Source organism: Leucoraja erinacea, chromosome 3, assembly GCF_028641065.1.
Source record: "Leucoraja erinacea ecotype New England chromosome 3, Leri_hhj_1, whole genome shotgun sequence".
Lineage (NCBI taxonomy): Eukaryota > Metazoa > Chordata > Chondrichthyes > Rajiformes > Rajidae > Leucoraja > Leucoraja erinaceus.
The window spans coordinates 39448583-39462356 of NC_073379.1; the positions used below are offsets into that span (position 1 = coordinate 39448583).

The window sequence follows — 13774 nt, forward strand, 5'->3', positions numbered from 1 at the left end:
CTCCATCCACAAGTCCAACCTCCACAGTTTTGGGGACAGAGCCTTCTCCAGGGCAGCTCCCAGGCTCTGGAACTCCCTCCCCCAACTGATCCGCAATTCCGTGTCCCTCACCATCTTCCAGTCCCGCCTCAAGACCCATCTCTTCACCTCTGCCTATCCTTAGCCCCACGTCCCCCTCCCTTTTCATCTGTGCATTAATTGCCTCATATTGTGTTTTGTATTGAATTCTGTCTTTACTTTGTGTACTAGTCATGTCTCTACTATTTATTTAATTCCCCTTACATGTTTTTCCTCTACCTGCTAAATTTTTGTAAGGTGTCCTTGAGACTCTTGAAAGGCGCCCATAAATAAAATGTATTATTATTATTATTATTATTACCAGTTCCTAGACCATGGCACAAGCCAGATTCCATGGGTCCAGTTATGCCCTTTGGTGGTCCAATGCATCAGGATGCATCAGGATTTTCAATGCTGCTCAAAGCGTGGGTGCTTCTGCCTGTTGACCAGATGGACCACCTCCAATAGACCTTTAATAGTTCACTAAGGTTGGTTGGGCTGCAGGACCTCTCCCACCAGGACCCAATGAAATCCTCACCAAAGGGTCTTGGAAAACCATATAATTGTTTATATCATCCTCAGTTGTCATCCCTTATCCATTATTTCCATTTCATTTATGGTCAACTGCTGTGCACAAATTGGCTACAAGGCATTCTACGTTACACATTTCTACTTAGTTACATTTTAAGTATCCCAGGATAGGGTGGCGTTTAAAGATAAATCTCGATTCCCTTTTCAATAAATTTACGATTAAAATAAAATCATTTCAGTAGCAACAATTATGGAAACACTGGATTGTCCCGTATTTTCTCCCTGGTTTATTTATCCCGCAGGGAAGGAAATCTAGTTCACTTTGGATCCAGAATAAATTGGACAAAATCTAGCTTCTTGATTAGTACGGATGTCAGTGGGTACGGGGAGAAGGCAGGTGAATGGTTTCGAGGGGGATAGATACATCAACCTTAGGTAGTGAACTGAGGACAAAAATGGGTGGGAACTGATTAAAACTGAAAATTAATTGAATGGAAGTGTAACTTTAATAAAGGGCTGTAAAGAGGAACAGCTGTTATATTTTACATAACACAACCTGTTTTACCTACCAGTTCCCAGCCCCACGTTTATTTTGTGATTCAGAGCATTTCGTACATCCATTAAACCACTGCACAATCTGAAGGATGAAAGAGAGTGAGATGCCTCAGTGTCTGCCATCAATGTTTGATCTTCACACAGGTTGTGACACTAGGCAGGCATTAGCAACAACTCCCCCTTGGCACCAAAAGGCTCTGCTAGTCTGTGCAAGTGTCAGAATTAGGATGTACAAGTTCTCACTATCCCAGTTATAACTTCTGTGGTAAATCTTCCTCTGACAGTCAGCGTCTCTGTTCCACAACTCCCTCGACCACCTCCTTTCATGCCCGGGATCCAAGATTCCACCCGTGCCGCTAAGTCCAAAGTGTAAGGAGGTCAGTCACCACAAGCCCAACGGGAATTCAGGAGAAAATGCATTACTCATGTTGCCTGACCCACTGAGTTCTTCCAACACTTTGTTGTCATAAGGAGTAGAATTAGGCCATTCGGCCCATCAAGTCTACTCCATCATTTAATCATGGATGATCTTTCTCTCCCTCCTAACCCCATTCTCCTGCCTTCTCTCCACAACCTCCGACACCTGTACTAATCAAGGATCTATCTATCTCTGCCTTAAAAATATCCACAGGTTTGGCCTCCACAGCCATCTGTGGCAAAGAATTCCCCAGATTCACCAGCCTCTGACTAAAGAAATTTCTCCTTATCTCCTTCCTAAAAGGATATCCTTTAATTCGATACGATATGATATGATTATTTATCCCAGGAGGGAAATTAATCTGCCAACAGTCATAAAAAAACAAAATACATGAAACATGAAATTAAAGTGACGAGCGGAAAGGATTGGGGATGTGCAAAGATTGGGGACGGGGGGGGGGTGCAGTCAAGGAATTCTGAGGCTATGACTCATCCTAGACTCTCCCATTAGTGGAAACATCCTCCCCACATCCATTCCATCCAAACCTTTCACTATTCTGTATGTTTCAACGAGGTCCCCCCTCATTCTTCTAAACTCCAGCGAGTACAGGCCCAGTGCTGGCAAACACGCATCATAGATGAACCTACTCATTCCTGGGATCATTCTTGTAAACCTCCTCTGGACCCTCTCCACTATTTGTTTGAACGGTGAGCATTGGGAAAGTTACGTTATGTGCAGTAGCGGAAGGGACCCCGGTTTAATGTTTCATCTGAAAGGCGACGCCTCTGGCCACACAGCACCTCCGCTGCATGGCACTGGATTGTTGGTCTGGACTTTTGTGTTCAATTCCCCGGAGAGCAATCGCCGGGGCCAAATCTCAGACAGGATTGAACTGTGGATTGAACTGTGGATTCTTGTGGTGTTGGTTTACTGGATACTCACGATGTGTTGGAATTTGGACAGTGCGAAATACCTGCTCCTTTCCTCTGGAAGAGTTCAAGCTCCTCGTCAGAGAGGTAGACTCCGTGAGCCATGATCGTCTGTGGAAAGACATTTCACTCAATGACAAACTAAGGTCGAAAGGCTCCTTTAAAATACCCACGGAGACAGTGGGAGAGAGTCAAGACAGAGAAACAGAGTAATAAGAATGCAATAACGCATCAAAACAAGTAAAGACAGCAGTGGGCCATTCATGTTGTAGGAAGGAACCATGATCTTTGCTGCCGATGTTGGTTTAAACCAGAGATAGACACAAAAAGCTTGAGTAACTCAATGGGTCAGGCAGCAGTATCTCTGGAGAAAAAGAATAGGTGAAGTTTGGGATCAAGACCCTTCTTCAGACTGAGAGTCAGGGGAAAAGGAACCAAGAGATATAGACAGTGATGTAGAGCAATATAGAACAAATGAATGAAAGATATGCAAAACAGTAACAATGATAAAGGAATAAAGCCATTGTTAGCTGTGTGCTAGATGAAAACAGATAATGGGAATCAACAAGATGTTTAAGAAGGAACTGCAGATGCTGGAAAATCGAAGGTAGACAATAGTACTGGAGAAACTCAGCGGGTGCAGCATCATCTATGAAGTGAAGGAAATAGGCGACGTTTCGGACCAAAACCCTTCTTCAGACTAGGGTTTCGGCCCGAAACGTTGCCTATTTCCTTCGCTCCATTGATGCTGCCGCACCCGCTGAGTTTCTCCAGCATTTTTGTATTTCTAGAATCAACAAGACGACTGAAGCTGGTACGACTTGGGTGGGGGAGGGATGGAGAGAGGGGGCATGCTTGTTTCAAAAATATGAAATACATTCAAGACCTCTTTTGATTACACTCATTAAAAAAGCTTCTGCAGCCCCCCATGGCATGAACATCCCCAAAACACTTTATTCTTTTTTGTGAATACTATTCTTCTCATCTATGTACTGAGATGCTGACCCTTCATTTTGAAGCTGTGACCCCTGGGTAGACCTTTCAAGAGGTAGCACAGGCGGATAGCACAGAAGAGCTTCATTTGACCTGTGTCATTCAATGATACAAACAACAGAGACAGGTCAGAATCCTCTCTTCTATTCAAATGGTCCTGTATAAATGATCATAAGGACAACCAGCCCATCCAAAACCACAATCTGCTGGGCACGGCTTTAAAGTGGAGCAAAATTTGGAAGGAGATTATTTTCAAAATTCTTTGGTGATTCTGGATGAGGGATAAATATCAGCCTCAGCCTCAACCTCAGCCTCAGCCTCTCTGACGAGGAGCTTGAACTCTTCCAGATGGCCTGTTTCCGTGCTGTAATTGTTATATGGTTATATGGTTATTACAAGGAGAAACTCTCCACTTCTTTGAAAAAATAGCATTGCGCACTCTTTACATACACCTGAGGAGGACTAGGGCCTTGCTATAAAATATCTCAGCGGAAACATAGAAACATAGAAAATAGGTGCAGGAGTAGGCCATTCAGCCCTTCGAGCCTGCACCACCATTCAATATGATCATGGCTGATCATCCAACTCAGTATCCTGTACCTGCCTACTCTCCATACCCCCTGATCCCTTTAGCCACAAGGGCCACATCTAACTCCCTCTTAAATATAGCCAATGAACTGGCCTCAACTACCTTCTGTGGCAGAGAATTCCAGAGATTCACCTCTGTCTGTGTGAAAAATGTTTTTCTCATCTCGGTCCTAAAGGATTTCCCCTTTATCCTTAAACTGTGACCCCTTGTCCTGGACTTCCCCAACATCAGGAACAATCTTCCTGCATCTAGCTTGTCCAACCCCTTAAGAATTTTGTACGTTTCTATAAGATCCCCCCTCAATCTTCTAAATTCTAGCGAGTACAAACCGAGTCTATCCAGTCTTTCTTCATATGAAAGTCCTGACATCCCAGGAATCAGTCTGGTGAACCTTCTCTGCACTCCCTCTATGGCAAGAATGTCTTTCCTCAGATTTGGAGACTAAAACTGTACGCAATACTCCAGGTGTGGTCTCACCAAGACCCTGTACAACTGCAGTAGAACCTCCCTGCTCCTATACTCAAATCCTTGAGTATAGAAGATGGACATTTCCAATAGTGCAGTTCTCCTTCGACACTGTAGTTGGACCTTGACTCTTGTGTGGTACATAAATGCGTTACCTTTTGAATTTTAGTTTTAGTTTGTTAGTTTTAAAGATGCTGCGTGGAAACAGGCCCTTCAGCCTGCCGTGTCGACCTGTGATCCCCGTACACTATCCAACACACTAGGGATAATTTACAATCTTTACTGAAGCCAATTAACCTGCAAACCTGTATATCTTTCGAGTGTGGAAGTAAACCGGAGTGAAAACCCACAAAGGCCATGGGGAGAACGTACAAACTCCGTACAGACAGCACCCATAGTCGGGATCGAACCTGGGTCTCTGGCGCTGTAAGGCAGCAACTCCACTGCTGCGCCACCATGCCGCCCCAATTGAATGCAGCTGACATTTTGTAAGCAATGGTGCCTGTGGATACTCCAACTTACAACTTTGTTTCCAGCTTTTAGTCAACAATATTGACATTGCAATGGATATTAGTTTATTAATGTACAGTAAAAAACGTTGTTTTATATATATCATATATGACTGCAGTTAAACCATGACTCGTGCAAAAAGAGAAAGGAAACAGTGAAAATATTGTTTCAGCTCCAGAGAAAGTAAAGATAAAATAATATGCAATGTCTATATCGATCGAGTCAAACAGCCATACAGTGTGGAAGCAGCATAGGAAGGAATTGCAGATGCTGGGTTACACTGGAAGATAGACACAAAATGCTGGCGTAACTCAGTGGTACAGGCAGCATCGAGACTCTTCTTCAGACTGTTAAACCAGGCCATTCAGCCCAACTCGACCTTGCCAACAATGATGCCCCATCTAAGTTGGTCAGGATTGCATCCCCAGCATGAGAAAGATCGGTTCCAGTTTATCATAACAGCGGGGAAGAACTTGGTGGAATGTGTTTTCCAGCGTTTATATCTTCTATCTGATGGGAGAGAAGAGGGAACGACCAGCGTGTAAACAGTCAGATATTTGTAAAAGTGGCTAGGCAAGGTGGATAGGGGTTAGATATTTCAATCATGAAAAATCGAAAGTCTGCATGGACAACTTACCTTATCATTCAGAAGACCGTGGACATCATACACATCAGAATAATTCTTACATTTTGGAAACATTTTCTTCACAGCTGCTATCTCAGCCCGAGACTCGCTGATGTGACTCTGTTATGAAAGAAAAATAGGCTTTATGTTTCGAGGTTGCGAAGTCCAAATAAAAGGAACGGAAGCAGCACTTTGTGTTGTGGTTCATATTTAATGGCGTTAATCAGGTTATTCGTAACCCAGGCAGCCCCTGTACTATTCAACAGGTCAGGCAGCATCTGTGGAAAGGGAAACGGCACTAAATGTTAGGTTTATGATGTTTAGAACTGGGACGGAAAAAAACCAAATCAAAGCTACAGCACTGAAACGGATCATTCGGCCCATCGAGTCTGCGGACACTAGTTCTATGTTATCCACTCTCTACACACCAGGGGCAATTTACAGAGGACAATTAATCTACAAACCTGCATGTTTTTTGGATGTGGAAGAAAATTGAAGCATCAGGTGGAAACCCATGCGGTTACAGGGAAAATGTACAAACTTCACACGCAGACAGCATCCGGGCTCAGCATCGAACATGGGTCTCTGGTGCTGTGAGCCAACAGGCCGGCACAGTGGCACAGCAGTAGTGCTGCTGCCTTACAGTGCCAGAGACCCGCGTCCTATCCTGACTATGGGTTCTGTCTATACGGAATTTGTACGTTCTCAATGTGACCGTGCGGGCTTTCTCCCACACTGAAAAGACGTACAGATTTATAGGTTAAATGGGGTGGATGATTGCAACCTTCACGTGGTCCGCCCGGTTTCGAATAGTGCAATCAACTCGACGTGCACAAACGGAAGATCAAATAGAACAAGTTGTCCAACAACTTTAGGTTGTGCAAGCCACACGAAAGAAGAAGAAGATAGGTTAAATGGCTTTGCTAAATTTGTAAATTGTCCCTAGTGTGTAGGATAGTGCTAGCGTATGGGGTCAGCACTGACTCGATGGGCCGAAGGGCCTGTTTCCATGCTGTATGTCTGAAATATAGCCTAAACCTCTACCGGTTGTGCCACTGTGCCGCAATCTGGCTGATGGCTTAAAATAAAAAAAACATGCAAATTTTGGAAATCTGAAATTAAAAAAGAGAAACACCGGGAAATTTACTGTTCCCTGACAACTAAGTGGGTGGCTGCTTTAACCAGAGGGTCTGTGTTCCTCATCCAGCATCCGTGTATGTCCAGAATAATTTTTTCAAATACTTTTAGAAAATTCTCCGCCTGCCTCCTGGAAATACAACAACAGGTTGCATTTCAATAGTGTCTTTGCAATAGCAAAATACTCTCATCTTGATTAAGAAAAATGTTTTAAATTGCATCCGTAAAAAAGTAAGGTTGCAAACGGTAGAATTAGTAACCGTTCAATGTGTCAGAGATGCTTAGAGATGCAAGGGTCGTACAGCAGGAAAATGTTAGGATGATAAAGAAGAGAAAGAAAGTAGCCATGGAGAGATCATAAACCAGAGTGAGAATATTGTTATTGAGACCTTGTATAACCAGGAGTCAATGTAGATCAATTGGCATGTGAGATGTGTGTATTAGAACAAGAGTAATGATGTTCTGGACAACTTCAATCTCAGAGAAGGCAGAATAACAAAAAAAGTCATCAGGCCATAAGTGATAGGAGTAGAATTAGGCCAAAGGTACACAAAAATGCTGGAGAAACTCAGCAGGTGCAGCAGCATCTATGGAACGAAGGAAATAGGCGACGTTTCGGGCCGAAATCCTTAGGCCATTTGGCCCATCAAGCCTACCTCGCCATTCAATCATGGCTGAGCTATCTCTCCCTCTTGACCCCATTCTGCTGCCTTCTCCCCATAATCAGGGACCTTTAGAGAATTCAAGAGCATGTTACAATGGTTGTGCCTCGAGGTGGTACAGGGAAGGATGAAGCAGATGAACTGAGATAAGGCTGGAGTCAGGTGCTATCTCAAAATGTAAGAGAATCTTGACTTTATTTCTAATGTGTTGAACCATGTTACCAATCAGAGCCTCCAGCATTCAGCCATTGAATCCAAAGTGTATTACAGTTTCAAGCTCTGGAATTTTTGGATGCATCATCAGGTTCAGGGAGCTGTATCTGTCCATTTGCTCCACCACTGGTCTCCAGTTGGAGATCAGTGATGGGACCCACTGCTGAGATATTGTGGAGGTACACTGAGCTCTCACCTCTGGGATCCTGGGGATAAACCTCATGGAGCTAAGTGGGGGGAGGGAGAGAGGGTCAAACATTTCAGTGGTTATGGAGAAGTAAATTAATTTCTTTAATATATTTTGCGTTAATTACAGTTTATAATTATTTCCAAATGCTTTGAGTTAACATGTTCTAATATTAACTGCAATTTTAATTGTGTCAAATTGTCAGACATTTAAAACTTGCAAAAATCCAAAAAGTTTTGATAGATTTGAAAGCGATTACTTTAATTTTGCACCATGTCAGTAGATATTACGGGCCAAAGGTCCTGTTCTAATGCTGTACTCTTCTATGTACAATGATGAAGGTTAGAAAGGAGTACACGCCATACCTGAATATGCAAGTTATTGGCATTTGCAAATGACCCCAGTTGTTTCAGTAACCCAGAGGTGCAGGAGATCGCAAATCGGGGAGTCACGATGGGTTTCACCAGAGGATACTAAAAACAGAAAAGAAATCAATAAATACCACCGTTTACATACGACCATCATACCGAAACGTGTAAGATCATTCCTATTTTTAAACTAGAATTGGTTATAAAGACACAAAATGGTGGATATAATCAAGAGGATAAACAACGTGGTGAGAGGAACGGAGATAACTTTTCAGGTTGAAATGGAAATGTGACAGGTTTTAACCAAGTGTGGAGGCTGTAACAAATAATGGCGAACGGAAGGTCAGTCCTTGATCAAAAGCTATAGTAATGGTGCAAGGTAAAAGCAAGTAGTAACTGAAGAGGGTCCCAGAGCACACATGCAGGTTCCTCAGCCCATCAGGTCTGCACCTATTGACACTAAGTCCATAATTTTACTTCGGAGTCACGTGATTGACTACGTGAAGAAGGGCCGTCCATCTGCGTGCGCGTCATTACGTCTGAACGCAACGCGCGCGACGGACCGGCAGGCACTATGGCCTCCCAGCCGTCATGATGAGCAGGTAAGGAAAGTTGAACTACCTACCTGCGTTCTTTCGGGCTTGAACTTTTTTTCAGAGCCCAGATGTCGAGGAGACGGTCCGCGGGGATGTCAGCTGCCGAAGACCGCAGCATTCCAAATAGCGGGCGACGGTCTTGTTCCCGACATTAGCGCCGACAGCAGAATCGGCAGGAGACTTTGCGCGGGAGCTGGAGCTCCGTGGTTGCCCTGCGGGGCGTAATGCCACCCGCAAGTCTAAACCCGTTGACTCTGATGAGTCCGGGAAAGAGGGATACCCTCCCTCAACGGAGAGCGTCTGAGGACGACTCTCCCACATGGAGCAACACTTCCCGACATTAGCGCCGACAGCAAAATTGGCAGGAGAAGTTGCTCCAACAATGATCTGCTCCAAGGGAGGGAGCAGTATCAGCACGGCCTACAGCAGTGCCGGTGCCGGGAGCCTCGCACATGGGGCAGCCCAATGTCTTCCCCATTGGAGGGGGAACTACATGTGGAAGAAACCACTCTGAATCAGAGTACAAAGAAGAGGGGGGGAAACCTTCCCAGGGACAAGCAGAAGAAAGGAAGTAAGTAAGTAAGTTTTACTTATATTGCACTGTTTAAGTCAACACCAAAATGCTTTACATAAAAGGAATAATAAGCTTCCATACTAACAAACAGAAAATAAGTGCTTCTGCAATCATCCAGGTTCCACTGGGTGTTTCCCTGGATGGAATCTAGCTCTTGACAGCCCGGGTATTATGGAGAACCCGCAGGCAGCAGCACCTGTGTTCAGGGCTGCACAAATGCCTCCTGCTCTGAGGAGAGGAACATGTCAGCACAGATATCCTCAGGGGCCTGCGGCAGCACCTGTTTTCAGGGCTGTCTACGAACCTGACTCTCAGTGGAGGGGAGTGTGAATGATCAGTAGGTAACTGATCTCGAATTTAAAGTATGAACCTACTGAAGCTTGGATATGGCTTCAAGAGCCAGCAGTTGGCAGAATATCTGCATAGGCGACAACACACCCCACACCTCCATAGGGGTAAGCGGTTCACTGAATCCGGTGGTAGCTTGAAAGCTGGGCACGGAAATATGATCAGAGTCGTCTTTCAATGCCGACTCAAAATAATGGCCAGAATTGTCCTACAAGGCAGGTTCAGTATGATGAGGTTCAGACCAGACCCAAGCAGAGGTCAGGAGAAACATGGAATCCACACTTCCTTACCAGTGCTACTCCCAATCAAGGAGAGAAAAGGAATCTGCATCAGGGGCCTTTGGGCTTACCACAAGACCACCGGTAGCCATAGAGGTAGGTGGGTCTGGGTTTACGGAAACAAGGGATTGTGGACCAGTTACATGTTGGTAATTTACACATGTTCTTGTTCAAAATGACAATAACATGAATTTTCAGAACTGGTTTTAAAACAGATAATAACATGTGATAATTTTTACTGCACAACATACACAGGTTCCAAGTAGACTTGGAACTTGGACTGGAATTGTCATCAAGGCAGGCCCAGTATTTTTGGGCAGGATTGCCATTCAGGACATGTGACAGATGGAGGATGTCACTTCATCCAGGTTTAACTCATTTGTGCAGTACAAACTTTTAGAAACAGTAATTTTGTTACGGTCTAACTACTGTTTTATAGAAGCTTCCTATAAAATGGTCACATGGCATGCATCAACCTCAAAGATACATACTATTCGGTGTCTATTCACTAAGAACAGGAGATATTTGAAGTTTAACTGGATGGTATGGATCTGCCAAATGGGTTGACATCAGCTCCTAGACTATTGACAAAACTACGGAAACCAATTCTGGGCCTACAAAGGTCTCAGAACCACATAGTAATGGCATATTTGGACTATTTCATTTTGGAGTCACCAAGAATTGGCAGAAGCATCAGTCAAAGCAAACCAAAACCCTGTTTGATAGAATTGGTTACCTCATCCATCCAGTTAAATCAAAATTGACACCTACAAGGGTAATTGATTACCTAGAAGTTACTATCATAAACAGTAAATATGTTGGTGACTTTGCCTAGGGGCAAACGACTATATTAATCAAGCCTGCTATGACCTGATAGTCAAATACTAGCCATCTATCAGGCAAACAGCGAGTGTAATTGGCAAATAGTAGCTGCATTTCCAGCAGAACATACAGGCCTTCGCATTACCAGAATTTACAGCGAGCAAAGGAACAAACGCTCAGATTCCATGCAGGCCAAATTGGAAAAACTATGGATTGCCAGCAGAGGCCATTGTTGAATAACTATGGTAGATAACGAAAGTAAGGAAACTAAAAGTAAAATTTGCTTGAAAGCCATCGAGGGTTCTTCAGACCTATGCAAGCGGCTAAGGATGGGGAGCCACTAACACAGTCTAGAGCTGTGGGGGCAGATGGAATGAGCAGGAGTCTGTAATTCCCCCAACACATGGAATCAATTACCCAGAATTGTTGGGGGCACAATTTGGACTCAAGGGTTTCTGTAGCAATATGCAACCGGCGCTTGTTCAAATTCAGATTGATAACACCACTGCGGTGGCACATATCCATTAACAAGGGTGGTGTAAAATCTGTATCTTACGACAGATTGACGAACCTCATTTGGCACTGGTGTATGAAGAGGAATATTTGGGAAATCTACGAGGTAGATATAACACGGTGACAGATGCTGTATCACGAATGTTTAATAACAACACAGAATGGATGTTGAATCAAGCAGTATTTAATGAAATAAATACACGATTTGACATACCAGATATTGATCTATTTGCATCTAGACTAAACCATCAGTTACCCAGATATGTGTCCTGCAAGCAGGATCCAGGAGCAAAGGCAGTGGATGCTTTCTCCCTCAATTGGGGAGGATTGTTTATGCATGCTTTCCGCAAATTTGTCTCACAAACCGATGCTTGACCAAAATCAAGCAAGACTCAGCCACAGGCATATTGGTAGTGCCAGATTGGCCTACTTAAGCCTGGTTCCCAAACTTTTTAGGAACTATAGTCCAGCCAGTTATGGCTGTACCCAAGAGCAGGGACCTCCTAGTGAACCCAGTTACAGGGAGTAATCATCCACTACACGAACGTATTAACTTGTTAGTCTGCAGATTCTGAGGAGGCCATTTCAAGGCATAGGACTGTCCGAACAAATACAACACATTTCGGATAACAGATGTCTTGGAGTTTCCTATCAACTCTGTACTATAACTATAAACAAAGTTATAGTGCAATCTATAGTGCCAGAGGCGCACTCTTCTCCTATCTGATGCTGGAAGCAGGGCACGGGTCGATAGGAATGCACCCCTTTACAACAAAATTCATGAAGGGAATTTACAATTTAATACCTCTAAGACTAAGGTACACGGACACATGGGATGTGTGCGTGGTACTAACCCTACTTTGACAGTGGGGACCGCCTATAACTAACCCTGAAGGTGGTATGCTGACAAAGAGTCCAGACACTGCAGAAGCTACGGTTGGACCACATGACCACCAATATGAACAACATAACATTCGTAATTAGGAATCTGATAAAACATAGCAGGCCAGGAATGCCAGGGATGGAGATCCAGTTCTTGGCATATCCAGACGACCTACGGTTGTGTGTGTGGTAACATACTAACACCACTATCTGAGAATTATGGAGAACCACAGAGGTTCAGAACAGACCAGAACGTGTCAACACAAACCATCTCCAGATGGTCAAAGGGGGTAATGGCGGTAACAGAGTGAACATTCATATGGCTAAATCTCACTCCACCAGGGCTGCATCTACGTCGGCAGCAAGAGCAATGACGTGCCTCTTGACGACATCCTAGTGGCTGCAGGATGGGAGAATGAAATAACGGTCCACTGGGTTATAACAAACCTATAACCGGACTGGGGGTGTTTGCACGTACCATTTTAAGTTCTGTCCCTTAGTTTACCCCCAAGGTTGGGAGGGGGAACAAGTTTTTAAAAACTTTTCTTTCATTTAAAGCATCAGTGTCTTTACTTAACTACGTAATGTCTGAATGCTTTAATGATTACACGCATCCATGGTCAATCCATTCAGTGTGTGACGCCTGGATTCGTAACCGGCGTAAAATCACAGAGCTTTGAAATCTTCACGTAGTCACTCACGTGACTCCGAAGTAAAATAGTACGATTAAACGAGAACTTACCAGTTTGAAGTTTGATCTTGATTTTATGAGGAGTTACGATGAGCGATTACGTGCCCACCGCTCCCACCCTCATACTATCAAGGTCACATGGAAGTTCTAGTTTCTTCAATCTTACTATTCTCAGGTCTTCTTTTTATCTGTGATTTAACACCGCTGCTTTGAAGATTGACACGCACGCAGACGGACGGCCCTTCTTCACGTAATCGCTCATCGTAACTCCTCATAAAATCAAGATCAAACTTCAAACTGGTAAGTTCTCGTTTAATCTTACTATATTCTCCCACACTTCCATCATATCCTCAAAGATATGAACACTCATTAACACAATGTTGACAATGTAAAGTGGCCAATTGTGGGTGGCACAGAGGGGCATCTGGTAGAGCTGCTGCCTCTCAGTGCTAGAATCCCGAGTTTGATCCTGACCTCGGGTGCTGTTTGCGTGGAGTTTGCACATTCTCCCTGTTTCCTCCATGTGCTCCGATTTCTTCCTCACATCCCAAAGACATTTAACTGGATGGGGCAATGATACAGTTAAAAACATTGCAAAATAGGCAAACTTCAGCTCCCAGGTTATTTAATAAATTAGTGCTTCGGCTGCTCAGAGCTAAAAAATATTGTTAAGAACTATCTGGATGAGATTTAAACGCTGTATTTTGCTAATTTAGCTGTATCAGCCACAAAACCTATTTGAGAAATTGGGTTCTCATCTGTCCAGATAAATTTAAGTTGAGACCAACTGAAATTATTGATTATTGGGATTACCTTTAACTCTATTAATCG

General features: G+C 43.8%; 1 protein-coding gene across 1 annotated transcript in view; it reads right to left on the reverse strand.

The window, feature by feature from the left end:
* Positions 1 to 13774, reverse strand: part of gda (guanine deaminase) — a 53808-nt gene that overhangs the window by 11811 nt on the left and 28223 nt on the right. Inside the window, exons 7-10 of the mRNA XM_055632476.1 lie at positions 8237 to 8344; positions 5685 to 5792; positions 2504 to 2601; positions 1158 to 1225 (exon numbers count right to left, since the gene is read on the reverse strand). Coding sequence (XP_055488451.1) covers positions 1158 to 1225; positions 2504 to 2601; positions 5685 to 5792; positions 8237 to 8344 — 382 coding nt within the window. The remainder of the gene's footprint in view (positions 1 to 1157; positions 1226 to 2503; positions 2602 to 5684; positions 5793 to 8236; positions 8345 to 13774) is intronic.